At 56.7% G+C, this 17,870-nt stretch overlaps 5 protein-coding genes across 5 annotated transcripts; 4 read left to right on the top strand and 1 right to left on the bottom strand.

The window, feature by feature from the left end:
• Positions 1-221: 221 nt before the first annotated feature.
• On the top strand, positions 222-2,527 carry UV8b_07864 (uncharacterized protein; the record flags this gene model as incomplete). Its single annotated transcript, XM_043145361.1, has 3 exons — positions 222-446; positions 616-2,348; positions 2,416-2,527. The coding sequence occupies 3 exons, from the start codon at positions 222-224 to the stop codon at positions 2,525-2,527; spliced, it is 2,070 nt and encodes a 689-aa protein (XP_043001296.1).
• Positions 2,528-5,596: 3,069 nt separating this feature from the next.
• Positions 5,597-7,086, top strand: UV8b_07865 (uncharacterized protein; the record flags this gene model as incomplete). The annotated part of the gene is made up of 5 exons (XM_043145362.1): positions 5,597-5,726; positions 5,859-6,577; positions 6,642-6,731; positions 6,814-6,933; positions 7,066-7,086. The coding sequence occupies 5 exons, from the start codon at positions 5,597-5,599 to the stop codon at positions 7,084-7,086; spliced, it is 1,080 nt and encodes a 359-aa protein (XP_043001297.1).
• A 2,459-nt stretch (positions 7,087-9,545) lies between these two features.
• On the bottom strand, positions 9,546-9,806 carry UV8b_07866 (uncharacterized protein; the record flags this gene model as incomplete). The annotated part of the gene is made up of 1 exon (XM_043145363.1): positions 9,546-9,806. The coding sequence occupies one exon, from the start codon at positions 9,804-9,806 to the stop codon at positions 9,546-9,548; it is 261 nt and encodes an 86-aa protein (XP_043001298.1).
• A 998-nt stretch (positions 9,807-10,804) lies between these two features.
• UV8b_07867 (uncharacterized protein) lies at positions 10,805-11,845 on the top strand (the record flags this gene model as incomplete). The annotated part of the gene is made up of 2 exons (XM_043145364.1): positions 10,805-11,443; positions 11,597-11,845. The coding sequence occupies 2 exons, from the start codon at positions 10,805-10,807 to the stop codon at positions 11,843-11,845; spliced, it is 888 nt and encodes a 295-aa protein (XP_043001299.1).
• Positions 11,846-14,142: 2,297 nt separating this feature from the next.
• UV8b_07868 (uncharacterized protein) lies at positions 14,143-16,566 on the top strand (the record flags this gene model as incomplete). Its single annotated transcript, XM_043145365.1, has 3 exons — positions 14,143-14,232; positions 14,308-14,416; positions 14,843-16,566. 3 exons carry the CDS (start codon positions 14,143-14,145, stop codon positions 16,564-16,566), a joined length of 1,923 nt encoding a protein of 640 aa, XP_043001300.1.
• Positions 16,567-17,870: the final 1,304 nt, after the last annotated feature.

Raw genomic sequence — 17,870 nt, forward strand, 5'->3', positions numbered from 1 at the left:
TTCAGCAGCCGCGCCAAACGAAAGCCGCCGCAACCGGCACCAGAATCCCGAATCCGGACCATCACCCACAGCGACCGCCGCTTCGGACGTCGAAAAACGCCTGCTCTCAGGCACCCCCTTGACAGTCAAAAGACCCGCCTCTGCCCCTCCGCGAGGCAGCTCCAGATCGCCGCCGCCTTCGCCACGGCGTTGCCCAAGGTCGCATCCTGGTCGCCGCGTCAATGGGCGAATACGTCGGTGACGGCGCAGCTCCCGGCGAGCTATGGAGGCACCCGGCTCCCACGTCGACGCCCATGTGGCAGTTCATTGAGCGCGTCAACAGCAAGCGCGGGCTGAGCATCAAGGCATATCCAGCGCTCTACAAATGGTCTGTTGAGAATACCTCGGCCTTCTGGGAGGATGTCTGGGACTTTGTCGGCATTGTCGCGTCCAAAAAAGCAGACAAGGTGAGACAATGTCTCGTCCTGCCTTTGACTTTGCAACCCCCTTAGCGCAGCCGATTGTCAAGGGAACGGCGTCGTTTTTCCTTCTTCTTTTATTTTTTATCTGTGCCCTTTTTTTTTAATGTCTTTTACCTCGGTTGGGCCGTCGTTCTGATCAAGGCGGGTCGTGTAGGCTCTCCCGGACCACAGCCCCATCTATCCGAGGCCCGACTTCTTCTCGTCTGCTCGCCTCAACTTTGCCGAGAACCTCCTCTTCCCTGCCACTGCGGAAGCCATCGACCCATCCGCCGTCGCCGTCATCACCACCACCGAACTCCCCGGCGAACTGCGGTCCACATCCTGGGCCGAGCTCCGCGAAGCCGTCCGCCGATGCTCCAATGCTCTGCGGGCCTCCGGCCTGAAGCCCAACGACGTGGTTGCCGGCTACGTCTCCAACCACGTGGAAGCCCTCGTGGCCATGCTGGCTGCCGCATCCGTCGGCGCCATCTGGACCAGCATTAGCCCTGACAACGGCGTTTCCGCCGTCTTGGACCGTCTGAGCCAGATCGGCCCCAAGGTGCTGTTCGCCGACAACGGCACCGTGTACAACGGCAAGGAGTGGCCGAGCTTGTCCAAGACCAGCCAAATAGTGGCTGAGCTGAGCAAGACTGGGCTCCAGACCGTGATTGGCATCAGCAACACAAAAGCCGACCTTGGCCTCGCAGACTTGCAGTCCCACGGCGTTTGTGCAGTAGACTATGATTCCTTCCTGGCCAGCGCCTCGCCTCACCTTCTTCGATTCGAGCAGCTTCCCCCTTCTCACCCTCTTTACATCCTGTACTCGAGCGGCACAACTGGCCTGCCCAAAGCAATTGTCCATACCGCACTGGGTACTCTGATCCAGCATAAGAAGGAGCACATGCTTCACTGCTCCCTGACTTGCTCGTCTCGTATTCTGTACTACACAACCACATCCTGGATGATGTGGCACTGGAGCGTTGGTGCTCTGGCCGTCGGTGCCACGTTGGTTCTCTACTCCGGATCGCCGTTCAGGCCCAACTCGTACATGTCTCTGCCCAGGCTTCTCTCCGATCTCAAGGTGACTCACTTTGGCACGTCGGCGGCTTACCTTGCCGCCCTGGAATCCAACAATGTTCGCCCGGTTCAAGACCCAAGCACCGACCTGTCGTCGCTGGAAGCAATCTACTCCACGGCCTCGCCGCTCCCTCCTTCCACCTTCAAGTTTGTGTATGAGGCTTTCCCCAGAAAGATCAACCTAGCATCCATCACGGGAGGCACTGACATCGTCTCGCTGTTTGGGGCGCCATGTCCCTTGCTGCCCGTGCGCCCTGGCGAGATTCAATGCGCCGGTCTTGGCATGGACATTCGCGTTGTAGACTCGGTGTCCGGAGAGGAACTGCCTGCTGGAGAGCAGGGCGACCTGGTTTGCGTCAAGCCGTTTCCTTGCCAGCCGCTGACCTTCTTCGGTGCCCAGGGGGCGGAAAAGTACAAGGCTGCCTATTTCGACCGATTCGAAAACGTCTGTGGCGCAAAGGGGGCAGTCTGGCACCACGGGGACTTTGTCAAGATGGCCGATGCTTCGACGGGCAGTCTCGTCATGCTCGGCCGGTCGGACGGGGTCCTGAAGCCAGCTGGTGTTCGTTTCGGTTCGGCAGAGATTTACAACATCCTCACCCGCTTCTTCTCTGCCGAGGTCGAGGATGCCGTGTGCGTCGGCCGCCGTAGGGAGGCAGACAAGGACGAGACGGTCTGTCTGTTCGTAGTCATGGTGGCTGGCAAGTCATTCTGCGAGGACCTGCGAACCCGGATTAAGGCCAGAATTCGATCCGAACTGAGCCCTCGTCACGTTCCTGTCGTTGTGGAGGAGTGCGGAGCCGGGGTTCCAAAAACTGGTAATGGCAAAAAGTAAGTCTTACCAATTCTCGACCAGAGGACACTGCGTCGGAAGTGCTAACACGCCGCATCACGGTAGGATCGAAGTGGCCGTGAAGCAGATTCTTTCCGGGTTGAGCATATCAACCAATGCAAGCGTTGCGAACCCTGAATCACTAGAATGGTTCGAAGAGTGGGCCAGAGGAAATTAAGATGAAGAAGGGGAGAATGGGAGAAGGGAAGAAGGGAAGAAGAGAAGCGGGAAAGCAAGCTTGAGATTCCTGTGTACGGGGACGTGTTTTGTTTTGCCGTGGTCGTGGGACAATGGCGCCGCAGACACTATGACGTATGAGGAGGGATGGTGATCGAGGGATGGTGATCGAGACATGGTAATCAAGCAATCTGGTGGCCCTTGTTCCGCAACAGGTGTAAGCTTCCTTGGCCATCAATGATATCTTTGTAGCACCGTCACGCCTGAGGGGAGCACTCCGAACTCCGCACGCAGAGCCACGTTACAAAGTCCGCTTGCGGCGCCGTGGCGGGTAGCTCACGTACAAGTACTGGCACGGTAGAGTTCAAGGGGGCTGGAAGTCCAGTTATCCAAGACGCGAACCTCGGTTGGCACTGAAGCGGGTGCTAGCCACTGAAAGAAGGCAGAGAGAGTCGATACCATGAAGCTGACGTGACAAACCACCTGGGCTGATGCTGGGCGGGGCACACGGATGAAAGGGTGTCTGAAAAACGGCAACTACCGGGACGGTTTGGTCCAAGCGCGAATTCTACACGACTCGACGCCGCGGGCCGACTGCAAGAGACAGACAATAGCCGCCGTGACGGGCAGATGGACAGCAACTCGTCACAGGCCATGTCTCGGAGTGATTCGACCAGCGACCTCGATCGGGGGCAGTGGGCTGGGCAGTGGGCCGGGCGGCAAACGCGTCGAAGTCAGGTACGTTCCTTGGGGGTTTCCTGCAGTCAACTGGTAGCTTAGGCGCCTTAGGTAGGTAGGGACGGATTGATTGATACTAGGTAGCTTCAATGTTGCTAACATGGGCTGCCAGGCGTCGAGGACAATAAACTTGACGATTGACTTGTAATAAGTGCCGGTGCACCGTCATGCAGGCGAGAACTAGCGTCTCCACTGGCCGCAACGAAGCTGTGAAATTGCGAGTTTCACTCACAACTGGGCGGTACGTTTTGGCGTGGACAATGGTTAAATTGCATTCTGGTTCTGGTTCTGGTTCTTTCTCTCTCTCTCTCTCTCTTTTCTTTTCCTTTTTTTTTTTTTTTTTTTTTTTTTTGCCCCCGGTTCCCGCTCGTGTCGTTTGTGGGGTCGGTCTCGGGCTGGCTCGTCGCATCTCGACCCAGTCTGCGTTAGCAGCAAGAAAAGGCCACAGAGTTGATGGATTCGGATTGTCGTCTCGCCCAGCTGTCTAGCCTACCGAGCTGGAGATATCTAGTAACCGGGAATGGCCATGGTCGTGCTTCCTCTGTGGCAAGATCGGAGTGCAAGTCGTCTTCGCGTGCTAGCACTGGGCAAGTGATGCCTGTGGCCCCATGCTCTTTCCTCGGCATGGGGAGGGCCGTTGCCTTTTCCCACCAGCGTTGGCCATGACAGGCGCGTTCAGACGCGACCAGACGTCATAGAAAACACATGACCCACTATGCTGAAGCGCGTACACCGGACTGTACTGCATGAGTACTGCAAGATTCCACTTGCTGTCGGGACTCGGGAGCGACGTCGTGATAAATCGTTGTGGGAAGCATCCGATGGAGGGCGTGGACGGCATACATGGATGGGATGGGGAACGCGGGCATTAGGTGCCTAATCTGGCTGGCTTGGCTTGCGCACGCCGGCAGATAGAGAGAACTCACCCCCGAGTTTCAGGCTTTTCGTCTGGGTCAGCTCTTGCTGGTCCCCCCAACGGCAAGAGGAATTCATTGACATCCAAACAGTCTGGATCAAGCTGGGGCAACGGACTCCAGGCCCCGGGCTTCGGAGCAGCAGGATATCCGATAAACCACGCAGCTTGCCTGTTGGGTGAGCCCGAGCAGGCGCGGCCACCACTGACTGACTGACTGACTGACTGACTGACTGACTGACTGACTGACTGACTGACTGACTGACTGACTGCACGACTGACTGAATGACTGCACGACTGACTGAATGACTGCAATTGCATGCCCAGGACGTATCCAGGATTCCCGCACGACGGGCACCGTCTTTTTCTCAGGTCCAGCCAGCCCCAGCCCCGGCTTGCTCGGGCAAGTACGGAGTATTTCACTGGCTTTGCTCGGCGTAGCTCTCGTCCATGTCTGAGGAACCCAAGGCGCTGCACGTTGAATTTGAATTTCGAATTTCGAATTTCGAATTTCGGATTTCGGATTTCGGATTTCGAACTTCAAATTTCAAATTTCCAATTTCGCCTGTGCTGCATCGCCAGCAGCCTCCAGACTTTCACTGCTCCCAGCCGCCAACTGCACCAAAGACAAAAGACCAGACCACATGCAGCCTCCAGGCAACAGCCGGAGAACCCCAGGGCCCAGTGCCAGAGACCCATGGCATTGACGGCTGGGCCCCCCTGGAGGCTGGCCAGGCAGGGGCGGGTAGGCGGTGACGGCTGCGGCCACAGCAACCAGCAGCTCCAGCTGACCTCAACTTAGGTCTGGTCTGGTACCTACATAGGTAGGTATGTGTGCTTGTGCCGTCCTGTGCGCAGCGTCTTTTGGGCCTGGCCTGCACTGCAAATTAGCTGCCTCTGCCCTGGGCTGGCGATCGTCGTGGAACCTGGTACTCCATACGCAAGTGCATGTACTCGGCCCCACGGCCAGGGTCCACCGTCCCTGATCTGTCCCCGTCGCCGCAAGGTACCTGCTTCCGTGGTACTCCATACCGGCCCTGTCGTTCTTCTTCCTCCCCACCACCCACCCCCAAAGGCCCAAGCAAGTTCCACCTCCTTCTCGCTTCCCAGGTCACGTCCACTCAGTTCGCCCAATCCGCCGCCCGCCTCTCCTCCCTCCCCCCCCCTCCCCAAATCCAGCCCGTCTTGGCTCCACCTTTCTCCCCCTTGGCCAACGGGTTCTACCAGACCAGTCTTTGACCACCTCTTACCTCTCTTTCGCCCTCCACCTCTCCACACCCAGTCTCGACATTCTCATCGCTGGTCGACGCTCCTTTTTTGGCCATCCTCCTCTCGATTTCCCTCCACCCCTTCCCGCCACCGCGGTCCAGTCTCATCGCCCGCCCGTTTCGCCTCAGACTTCAGCCGCAGTCAGTCACGATGAGTTCCCTGGGCGCCAACGATGTGTCGCCCGAGGCCATGCAGGCGCGGATCCAACAGGCGCGTCGCGAGGCCGAGACGCTCAAAGACCGCATCAAGAGAAAGAAGGATGAGTTGTCCGACACCACCCGTACGTGCTCAATTGACAACCATGACACCCGGGCATCGAGGCCGTGATGCCACAGTCTTGGCCACCGCCCCCCCCCCTCGGCGCCGTGGCTCGTGACGCTTGCTAACCCCCGACTCTCTTCCTTCCCCTTAGTTCGAGTTATTGCCCAGCAGGCTCACGAGCCCATTCCCAAAAACCAGCTCATGAGGGCGAAACGGACCCTCAAGGGCCATCTGGCCAAGATATATGCCATGCACTGGTCCACCGATCGCAGACACCTCGTCTCCGCCTCGCAAGATGGCAAGCTCATCATCTGGGATGCCTACACCACCAACAAGGTTCACGCCATCCCCCTGCGATCCTCCTGGGTCATGACCTGCGCATACGCACCTAGTGGCAACTTTGTAGCTTGCGGAGGCCTCGACAACATCTGCTCCATCTACAACCTCAATCAGCAGCGCGACGGCCCAACTCGCGTGGCTCGCGAGCTCTCCGGCCACGCCGGTTACCTGTCATGCTGCCGATTCATCAACGACCGCAGCATCCTGACTTCATCCGGCGACATGACCTGCATGAGGTGGGACATTGAGACCGGCCAAAAAGTCACCGAGTTTGCCGACCACCTCGGAGACGTCATGAGCATCAGCCTCAACCCAACCAATCAAAACACCTTCATCTCCGGTGCCTGCGACGCCTTCGCCAAACTGTGGGATATTCGGGCCGGGAAGGCTGTTCAGACCTTTGCTGGCCACGAATCCGACATTAATGCCATTCAATTCTTCCCCGACGGACACTCCTTCGTCACTGGTTCGGACGATGCCACGTGCCGCCTGTTTGACATCAGGGCAGACAGAGAGCTGAATGTCTACGGCGTATGTTCAACGGTTCCCCCCCTTGTCCTGGGCTCATAGGACTAACAATGTCACTCCCCTGCAGTCCGAATCTATTCTTTGCGGCATCACCTCTGTTGCCACGTCAGTATCGGGTCGCTTATTGTTTGCTGGTTATGATGATTTCGAATGCAAGGTGAGGATCCTTTACCCATGTGGATCTCAGACTCGTGCTGTATGACTAAATGTATTTTCTCTCTTTCTTTTCCTCCTTCAAGGTCTGGGACGTTACTCGAGGCGAGAAGGTTGGGTCTCTTGTGGGCCACGAAAACCGCGTAAGCTGCCTGGGCGTGAGCAACGATGGCATCAGCTTGTGCACAGGCTCCTGGGATTCTTTGGTGAGTAATGAGAGAGGCGGCATTCGACTCGGAACAGACCAGGGTGCTAATGGCACGCACAACCTGGCCCACGCCGTGTCCTTGCAACGCGACAACCCCCCATTCACTGACATGTGCGCTGACCATCCGCAGTTGAAAATATGGGCCTATTAACTGAAATCCGTTCCACGAAACCGATGGTTGTCCCGATCGAGCCGGCCAACAGGCCGCCTTGCGCCTGGACGATGACGCCCTCAAACATATGCTCAGAACAATCAGTTTTCCACCAAATGTTTTGTGGAACTCCAGATTACACACATCTAGCATGCGAGTAGTTTGCGCATGCAGGACGAAGTGACGAATTGTACTTGCTCATTCAAACGTTACCCGATTTGCTTCCTGTCGCGGAATGGGATGGCTCAACCCTGAAAATCTCGATGGGGAAGAGGGCATCCCGTTGACAAAGCCAAGACTACGGTCAGCTGCCTTGTGGCGGCAGTTTTAGGGAGAAGAAGAAGAAGAAGAAGAAGAAGCCGACCGACGCGATACCTCATCTCCTTGTCTTTGTCTTTGTGTTGTCTAGCTCTGTCACTCGACCGGGCCCTCTTTTTTTTTTTCTTCTTCTTCGGTTTTGGTTTGCAAATCTTTCTTACCTGCCCTTTGCCATTTCAAAAAAATTATCTGCACTACATATGTTTTCCCCCGCTTCTCTCTAATCAACTTTTTAGTTCTTTTGGCGGCCGGGCGGGTTGTACTACTTTTTAACTTGATTTTTCTTCTCTAATGCTCACAATTGCTGCTCTGTTTCTGCGAATTGTTTTTTTCTGCCCTCTTCACTCGGCGGATGTATCGCACAGGGTCCTTCTCGGAAGGGGAAGGGGGGAGCTTTGGTGATGAAGCGAGCCGAGCAAAATCGCAAGTCGGGGGGACCAGCAGAGAGTCAACGGCAGCGGTCATGGGAAGCGGAGTTGCGTCATCAGCGAGGGACCCGGGGGAGGTGGCAAGGAGAACTAAGAAAGTTATACCAGGAAAATATAACTCCCCAGATAATACACTACGATGGTACAATCCCGTCCCCCCTTTTTTTTGGCAGTGAAGCGTGTGATGCCGTTTACAGGGGTGGGACAACGAACAGGACGACGAACAGGACAAGGAACAGGCTTTTGCGTGGATACATGCTTCAGGGCAGCTGTCCGTGGTGCTGACGTTTGTCCGGCTGAAAACTGAAACGGTAGTCTTGCCGCTCAGCATGTTGACATCGCGGCTGCCCAGTCTTTGCTGCCGATAGGACAGATGCGAGAATAACAGAAACAACACCCGCGGGGGTGACCGCAGGCACGTTGCAGACGGCCACGCCATCTTCAGCCTCAAGGTGGCCCCCCTGAGCACATGCCGCGCGGCTGATGGCCAAACATGATATTCTTCTCCCACTGAAAGCTGGTTGGCTGGCACGGTGATCCGGAGCAGCGGATGCGCTGCCTGCCGCCTCATCCCCAAGCTGGCGTGTCTAGCAGCGCCCCGGCCTTTCGACCACGCACGTTGGAACTTGGGGGTCGTTTTTGGGCTCCGGCAGATCGGTCGATTCCGCTAGGCGCTCGCCTGGCCACACGCGCAGCAGGCGGGGAATGGAGCAAATTACGTCCGAGAGGAGAGGGGGCGTGTCGGATATCTTGTCGGGTATTCCGCCACATGGGCCTCTCGCCTTGGCAGAGTCGAAAGCGCAAAGAAACGCGACCTTCAGGGAGCACATCTCTTTCTATGTATGATCCAGCCACAGAGAGCTCGAATGCGCCATCGGTAGAAGACGCTCCATGTTTGCGGGCTCCGGGAGGACAAGGACAAGGCCGAGGGCGCAGACCTTGTTGCCGAGCCGTCAACGTCCGGGTTTCGTGGGACATGACGCGCGGCTGACGGGCTCCACGGGAAGAAAAACACCCGCGCGGCCTGGGCTAGTTGACAACATGAATCATGACGGGTGTTTCAGAGTCTCCGGGGGGGAGAGAAGGGGGGGGGGTGGTTTCATGCGTTTCATGTCACGCGGCGGGGGAGCCGACTTTGCGGCGCGACAAAGTTGCCAACGCCGGAGACAACGATTGCGCCCTTGACGGACGGACCGCCGGGCCCTGACGTCCGTCCGCCAAAAAAACGTCTCCTCTTACTGGCCATGGTGCCAAGATTGCAGGCAGGGACCTGGGGCAGAGGGCTGGCTGACCCGGGACGGGGCACACGAGCGGGCTTTGCGCCAGCACCGAGTCCCCGTCCCCGGATCTGCTGCGGCTCAAACAGACGCTTCTGGCCGAGTTTGCCCGGCTCGTCTGGCGGTGTTATCGGGCCGGCGAGGGACCAGGAGCCGACGAGCCTGCTGTGCGCTAGATGCTTTGGAAGCAGCAGCTTTGAACGAACGGGTGGCGTTGGCGGGGAGAAAAGCAAGAGGGAGAAGGAGAGTTTTTCTGGCGTGTTTTGAAAAGGCGTGGAAACTGGACGCTCGCTCTTCCGCTGGCCGTTTGATTGGTCCGGCGGCGGATCGCGCGATGAGAGTTCCCCGGCTCACGCTTGCTCGAAGGGTGGTGTTTGACTAGTCAGTTACCAGAGGGGAAATGGGATGCCGTGTGACCCCGGCCGTGCCATGGTGGCTATGCCATTTTAGCACGGAGGATGGGTACAGATACCCGGCCGGCTTTGTCGACTGGGGCAATGGAAAGCGTCTTGTGGCCGGGTCGCATGCTGGCAGTCTGCCCGGGCTGGAATCCGTCATCCCAAAGCAAGGCAAACCAACCCGCGGCCGTGACGCCTCGTCGTCGCAGGCCGCGGTTGCGGAATCCATCCAGCCAGTCACGACACAAACGCTTGATCGAGTTTTGCGCGTTTGCCCGTTCGATTCCGTCATTTCCCATTCCCTCCCCGAGACTGCCGCCAGGCTAGCCTACCCTTCCGCGAGCTTTCTCCCACGAGGGCCAGCGAGTCCTGGCTTCGCCGTCTCGCTTTGCCGATAGCGTCCTCCCTCTCCTGCTTAGCCCGTGGCTTGTTGCAGAAGAGGCGCACCACTAGGCTCAAAGGCCCAGCGCCCATGGGAGTTTTGCGCGAGGAACGGCGGACACTGTCACCATGGGACAATGGGAAAAGCTGCCTCGCTCACGGGCGGCTCGCTGCACAGCCCTGGCTGGCTCTTTGTCCAACAATAGCCGAGATGGTGACGACGGGCTGCCGGGCTGCGCAGCACGGCCGAGGTTTTTGGCAGGGCACGAAGCGGTTCGTCTCCTCCGCCGACGGAAGCTGATGACGTGGAAACGCTGGCGCAGGTCCCCATCAGTCGTACGTTGGCCCCCCTTTTTTTTTTTAGTTTGTTTCGAGATTTGCCAAGTGCTGCCCTCGAGGAGGGTGGGCCGTGGGAGAACAACTATGCCCATCATTCGATCGACATGTGCGTCGGCGTCGCTCCCGTCGTCGCTGTCGTCGTCCTGTTCCGGAGCCGACTCCGACACGGCTCTGTGACCGTTGCCCGATTCGGGCTCGTTATCTGTGTTTGCGGTTGATTGGCGATATCCTGACGCCGCCAGGGAACGAATCTAGGCCGTTGCGCTCGTCCAGACCCAAGCGCACTAGGATGAATTCGGTTTCCTCGCCTCCGCCCTAAAAGCTCGCCATCAACCAGACATAACCCACACCCCCCCCCCCCCTACCCAACGCTGGCCCCACCCCCCACTTCTCGCTGGCTCCACTTCTTCCAGAGCAGCTTAATCCTTGCCATAACACGCGGCAGTCCCGAAGACGCAACACTTGCTCTTGAAACAGAATCAAACCAATTCCCCCCTCCTTTACAGCCATCTGTATAAAGAAGAAGAAGCCCCTTCCCAAGCCGTCTGCCCTAACCGATCCCCTCCTGTTTCCTATCATGGCATCGACCGCCGCCCAGGACGAATACGACGACCTCATTGCCAAAAACTCTGCTCGCGAATCCCTCCATCCAGAAGATCGCGTCGAGGCGACAGACTCCTCCTCCCGGGAAGACGAGCTCGACGAGGAGACTGCGCACCGCAACGCAAAGATTGAAGCAGCCATGCGAACCTCCACCACAACTACCGCTGCAGAGCTGAGACTCCCCCCCGCTTCCTTTGACAGTGGACGCTCGACCGGCGTCAAGGGCGTCATTGCCGATGCCAGGAGTTTCGAGACTGCCCGCAAGTCGAGATGGGTGGACAGAGTCAGGACTGCCCGGTGCAGCGTGCTCGGCGGCGTTGCGCAAAGCACGCAAAGCACGCAAGGCGGCGCCGGCGGCAAGAGCGAGAGCGAGACGGATTCCGACGGTCACAGCCTAGACGCCTCTGGTGAAGAGGCCTTCTTGCGGCAGTGGCGAGAAACTCGACGCCAAGAACTCGAGACCGAGACCAACAGGGCCGTACGCACAAGGCGGACCAGCCCGAGCATGCGAGTGTACGGTCGAATGGAAGAGGTGGATGCCTTGGGATACCTCGACGCCATTGAAAAAGTCGGCCGAGACACCACCGTGGTTGTCTTTGTCTACGATCACGAGGTTAGTGTGACGCGCGCTCTGCTTTTGCTCCGGCTTGAAATGGCGGCCCTTGATAAGACGTGCTGCCGCGGCATCCTGTTATGCTGTCGACTCGTCGAGACGGAGGCGACGGTGAAAATGAGAACCGACGCTAACATGGAGTGATTCCACCAGTGTCATGTCTCTGCCACCATCGAGTCAGCCTTGCTGCCTCTGGTGCAGAAAAACACGGCGATTCGCTTCATCAAGGTACACTACGAGGACATTGAGTTTGACAACGCGGCTGTCCCAGCCTTGCTGGCGTACCGTAACCAGGGCGACCTGTTTGCCAACCTGACTGGCATCATCGAGATGATGCCTGACGAAGAGCCTGTTGGCACCCCCTCGCTCACGACCCTGCTCGAGAAGCACCACGTGCTGTAACTGAATCTTTGATTTTCGGTGTATACGTTGACAACACCGGTGGCGTTTTACAAAGGAAGAAAGAAACAAAAAAAAATTTTGGCGAGCTCGGCGGGCCGTTTGCCAACATTTTTTTTTTCTTTTTTTTTTTTTACTTCGTTTCTCTTTTGTTCAACCGGTGGAGAAACCCACGCTTCAGCATTGCATGGTGTATCGGGGACTGGTTCCTCTGGTACATGGTAATTACGTCTTACGTTTTTTTGAGAATTATAGGGCCGACTTCACAGGGGGCTCTGGGGGGCAGGCTGGGCAGCATGCGAACTGATGATCTGTTTGGGATACGGCTCAATCGGCAGGGCTATTACGGGAGGGCAGGACAGGCGTTCTGCTTGTGGACGTCGTGTGCAGGTGGCGAGGCTACATGTTGCTTTATAACTGTTGGACGATTTTGCATAATACATTTGCATAGTTCACCTGCTTGCGCGTGGTTGTGTGCACAGCAAACCGCCTCGGCTCCCGGGGTGTTCTCGACGCACCAGGAGCACGTGTTCGTCATGGGTGTAGTGTGCCAGTTGCAGCCGGTGGCGTTGCAGCAGAAGAACAGAATTGGTGCTTGTTTCAACGAGACGATGCTTGAGCGTTGCAAGTCTCAGCGGGCTGCTTGATGGCCATGATCGTCTGCGGCCTGACACGGGCCATAGGGCATGCTTCGGCATGCTCTTTTTATTCATTCTCATCTCCAAGTTTTCTCCCCTTGCTTGCAGCAGGGAGTCGGAACGAATGCAAACAGTTTCGGATACAGGTCAAGCGCAAGCTTCCGTGATGGCACGATTAATCTACATGGCGTTGCCGTCATGTCATGCTTATCCGGCGGGGCCGACTCCCGGGGTGCGGGTCCCCCAAGCGCCGTCAATGGACCGCCTGGCCTGCAGCCCGTGCGGTACGTAGTGACACTGCAAGCTACTGCACAACATTAAAGTCAAGTTGCACATGTCGATAGCTGGAATGCAGCGCGGGTACCCTTACGCGCTTCTGCGTCAGGCAAAAGGGGGTCTAGGTGAAAATTCACGCTCCCTAGCATTCATGGCCTGCTCGGGCGTTGTTCTGAAAAACACATGAAACCTTCTTAACCCGATTGCATGCAAAGACTCAAAAGACATTTGTCAAATTGACAAGGCGAAAGGCAGGTTTGGTGTGAAGCAACCCCCCTCCCCCCCCCCCCCCCCCCCCCCCGGCCTGCCACTGCCAATCATGGATCCTTTACCCCCCCTCCGCTATGCTACCTCTCGTCGCGACGCAAGCCTTCCATGCCGCCAGCTGCCCGCTCAAACCTTCGCTCGGCACCCGAGAGGGAAAAAAGAAATACAAGTGGGCAGAGCCAACCAGCGCGTTGAATGCGAGCCCGGCAGTAAAGACCGGCCCAAGTGGGGGGGAGGTCTGGTGGTTGCCCGCCCTTCCATTGCCTCCATGTCGCCACTGGACCACCGGACTGCTAAACTCAATAGCGTTTTCTCTGGGGGAGGGGCCACTATCCACTATCCCTACCCCCTGGCGCCATTGATTTGCGCGTGCTGGGCAGCTGGCAGCGGGCATCTGGCTGTGGTCAACTGTCTCATGACGCGGCCTGATTGACCTCTTGCCAACTGGCATCACCGAATGCGGAAAACAGTCGGGTGAATATCAGCAAAAATAAATAAATAAATAAATAAATAAATAAATAAATAAAATGAACCTGATGGGGAAACCAAGAGCCCCTTGCCCGCCCCGTTTCCTCGCTTCCTCGTTGTCGAGAAAAAGAGGTTCCAAGTCGGCTTACTGTGACCGTGGCAGAAAGTGTGGACGTGCAGTCGCTTGCAGTGCTGCTCTTGTTCTTGGTTGCGCGGTGCAGCGGGGTTTGGTTTGCCCCTCTTGTTGTTGGGGGTTGTTGGGGGTGCTCGCTCGCATTTCATTTCCGGAGCACCTCAATGGCAGGCGCCAGCCCTGTCTCGGCGGCTTCTGCGCCAAGTGAGTGACCGAGTGACCGAGTGACCAGACTTCTTCACCCACTGGCAATCGAGGGCGGATGCTTCTTCATCCATGTGCCTCTGCACGTGCGCCCTGCTTCTTTCCCATCTCGCCCGGCCTTGTCCCCTGATACCTCCAGTCTACCTTGTGCCGCAAGTGCGGGCGTACTCGGTGCCCTCCTGCAGTTGGTCGAGCCAGCGCAATACGGACGTACATATCAGACAGACAAGTTCACCACCATCCTGACCCCACCCCCCGCCTTTCGTCACTGGGCCCAGCAGCTGAAGTCCTTCACCTTCAGGCTCCGGACGGGCATGAACGGTGCAGCTTATCAGCCATTATCCGACCAAGTATCCAAGCACAGCTTTCTTCCCATCCGCGGCCCCGAAACTTACAAGTACACGGTATGTATATGCTTTGAACTCTGTTGCTTTGCTACCTGCATGTGCACCTCTTGACTGTCATCCTCTGCCCCGCAGTTCGTCTCGTTACTACCCTTCACCTCCTGCGCCATCTCTCTCACCCTTCTCCTTGCTCGGAGCCATCGAGCAACCAAACCCTCCTCCGTCCGTTCCTATCAACTTTGCCGTGACCATTCGTCACCTTTACCGCTGTCGTCCCAATAGACCGGACAAGAGCCCTTGCACACGTCATACTGTTGAACCACCGTTCACTCTGTCTGCACTGTTGTCCTGCTCTGTGGATCAGCATTGCTCTGCACTTTTCCGTGACTCCCGTGCCTGAAAAAAAGAAAAGAAAAAGAAAAAGAAAAAGAAAAAGAGAGACAAAACTCCGTCTCATGGAACTTTGTGCCCAGTTTCCCTAGCGAGACGGCCGAGCCTCTTTGTACCCCTTCTGTTATTTGCCTCGTGATGGAAAAGCCGCCGGCGTCGACTTTATCCTCGCCCCTGCACACGAGCTCGCGTGATAAACAACAACAACAACAACAGCAGCAGCAGCAGCAGCAACTACACTGTCGTCTAACACCAAGCAGATCGCATTCTCCGTCCGCAGGCCTATCGAACTCGGAGCCGTTCCTTCGATTTCCTCGACCGCAGGGTAATCGACGACTTGCCAACTGGATATCCACCAGTAACCCGGACATCATGCGTGTCGATGCAGACAACGACGAGCCCGGGTTGGCCGAGTCCACCTATGAGCTGATCAGCGGCGCAGATACCGAGTCTCAAGAGGAAAATTACACAGCATCCATATCCGAGTCTGTGGGTTCGCTCGACTTTCACCGCCCCGAGGATGTGCACTCATTAGCCGGCACCGAACAAACGTATGATGACGAGTCCCTCATGGACGACGACGTCGAGCATCTTTCCCAGTCCATCGTGCACGGCGAGGCGTCTGATTTGAACAACCAGGACACGACACTTACACAACACGGCTCGGATGCCTCAGAGTCCGACGAGGAGGCCCGCTCTCTTTGCTCCCTCCAGTACACCCAACACAGTCTCAAGACGCCTTCCATCTTGACTCCCGACGCCAGCAAGATCATCGAAATGAAACCCAGCGAGGCTGACGCGTCATACCGTTCCTATGCAGTCGTTTCTTTGTGGATCGATGCCGCCCACAGTGGACTGCGCTGGGCCTGGGACCATGCTGCTGACGCCACTTCAGCCGTTCTTCCCGGTATTCTTTTTGTGGCGTTGCTCAGTCTTGCCGCCAATCTTCTATATCCCTCGCCCGCGTTATTTCATAAAGATGCAGAGAGGGTGGCAGTTTCGGCAATCACGGCAACAATAACATCCCACGTCGTCCGCACTAGCCAAACGGCGCCCACAGCCCCTCACATTCAGCAGACAAGCTCGGCAAAAGGCATGGGCCTAATCCCTCTGACTGACAAGACCTCTGACGAATGGCTGTTCGGATCGAAGAAGCCCGACGTCCAGTTCATCCCATTAGGTCAAGGCGAAGTCAACATCAGCGTAGCTTCGGATCTGAAACAGACATGGCTCAAGAAGAAGAACTGCCTCTCCATCTCGGCGATGCGCGAAACCGATCCGGTAGAGCTGGAAGTTTTGCCTCAAAATTACGGCTTCCTCGTCAAGTTCCCCCGGCGGGAGACGCATGGAGTTGTCAAGCTACTCATTCGTGCCGCGTGTCGGCCGTACGCCAACAAGGCGGTTAAGATCCACTTTGGCAAGGGCATTGTGGAGGAGGCTCTCCAAATCACCAAGAACCTTGCCCACGAAATTTCTGGTCTTGTTCCGGCAGCTGCTCTCGAGGCAGAACGGCGCCTTGTGGGAGCAAAGAAGTCGTTTGACGCCGTATCGGACAGCGTCACAAGCAAAGTGGCGACGGCCTCGGACGGTCTGATTTGCAAAGTCAGGGACCTGGGCAAGGAAGTGCGAAACCTGCTCCAAGAAATCCCCACGCCCGTTGCGACATCAGCGCAGGAACTGGTCGGCAAAGTTTCAGAGACGCTTGATTCCGTACGTAGGCAGTTACGGGAGCCGTTTAGCGCTGGGAGCTGCTTGAAAGCGGACATTCAGGATGGAATCCTCGACACCCGGCTTTTCTTGCTCACCACTCAGATATCTGCGAGAATGTGGTGGCTCAAAATCACTGGGCAGACCGTGGAACACGACACCTACGAAGCAAAGGCCAGGGAGTTTGTAGCAAACATGAGGCTAGAGGGACGGAATAGGATCCGAGGACTGTCTCCTCACGCCGGACAGGACCATGTGTTGTCGCGGCGGACGAGACGCGGTCGCTGTAAAAGCTAACGGGTAGGGGGCGGGATTTTGATTTCAACTTTTCCAAGCAAGAGATTCGACATTGGGGAATGGGTGGGCATCGCGGCACCGTAACCAAGTGGATACGAAGATGCAGCCGGGGCGTCAGGTTGTGACTTTTTTTTTTATTTTTTTTTTTATCTTTTTTGCCCTTTTTCCCCCCCCTTTCTTTTCCCCCTCTCCCCCCTCTTTTTCTCCATGCTTGTAGTTTCTCTTAAAGTCTTCACGTTGCAGGGTTGGTTTCAAGCCTGCTTGGCAGACTTTCTGGAGGTCATGGGATACTCTCTGCAGAACAGGTTCAAGGCATTTGTGTTTGATGGAGTTGAAGGTTATGCCACGTATTTCTTTAATAGCAACAACGATGTCGAGTTTACTCTAAATTTGCGCGGCTTGGCCATATTGTGAGACGGCTGCGGACGCGATGGCAGCGTATGGTTGTTGCGGGAGGGATGCCATGGGACAGGGTCCATCTTGGTGTCCAGATAAAAGGCAGTCCTGGGTGCGCAAAACGGTAGAAGGGTAGCAGACTTCTTTTGCTACGGACGGAGAGCTGCCTGGCAGCGACGCAGCCCAGGGGCCCGAGTACCAGGATGGGTGAAGCGATGGGTGAAGCCAAGGCACGTCGTGAGGTGGCAATAGCAGGTAGGTAGGCACTCGAGGTCACGGGACCCACATCATCGTCTATTTCCTGGTTGACCTCCTGGAGCTCTCCCGAATGCCGCCTAATCGGGCTAGCAACCGCGCCTGACTCCGCGTCTACCGCCTTTGGGAGCCAGAAGGGAGAGGGGTTGATGGAGGGGCAAACATTCGCTGATGAGACAATGGTGACAATGTTTCAGGCTGAGGCGGCAAAGGCTCATGTACTCCGTACCTTGACGGCAGATGAAGCTGGTGCACCACGAGGCCGTTTCGCATTCCCCCCCAGCTGCGAGGGCACTTGCACATCTTCACCTTTCTACATGCATTAGATACATTTGGTAAGTCCATCAGTCAAGTCATGTGGTGGTTCCACGCGAATTGTTTGTAATACGCGCGACTGCGGAGTTCAGCCCCTAGGTACCTGGTACTTTGCCCTTTGACGTCGCTTAGTGGGGCAGGACAGCTCTGGCTGGCGGGGTTAACAATAAACAAATCCCAAACCTGCCTGGTGCTGCGGGCACCTCTTTTTTTTTTTTCCCCCTTCTTCCAAGCCTCTTGTGCATGTAACTTGGTACTGATCTCTTTTTACAAACATACATTAAAGTCTTTTTGCCGTGTAGGCTGCAACCGCATCGTTGCTTCACGTCGGCTGCTGC

Source organism: Ustilaginoidea virens, chromosome 7, assembly GCF_000687475.1.
Source record: "Ustilaginoidea virens chromosome 7, complete sequence".
In the NCBI taxonomy this organism is placed as follows: Eukaryota; Fungi; Ascomycota; class Sordariomycetes; order Hypocreales; family Clavicipitaceae; genus Ustilaginoidea; species Ustilaginoidea virens.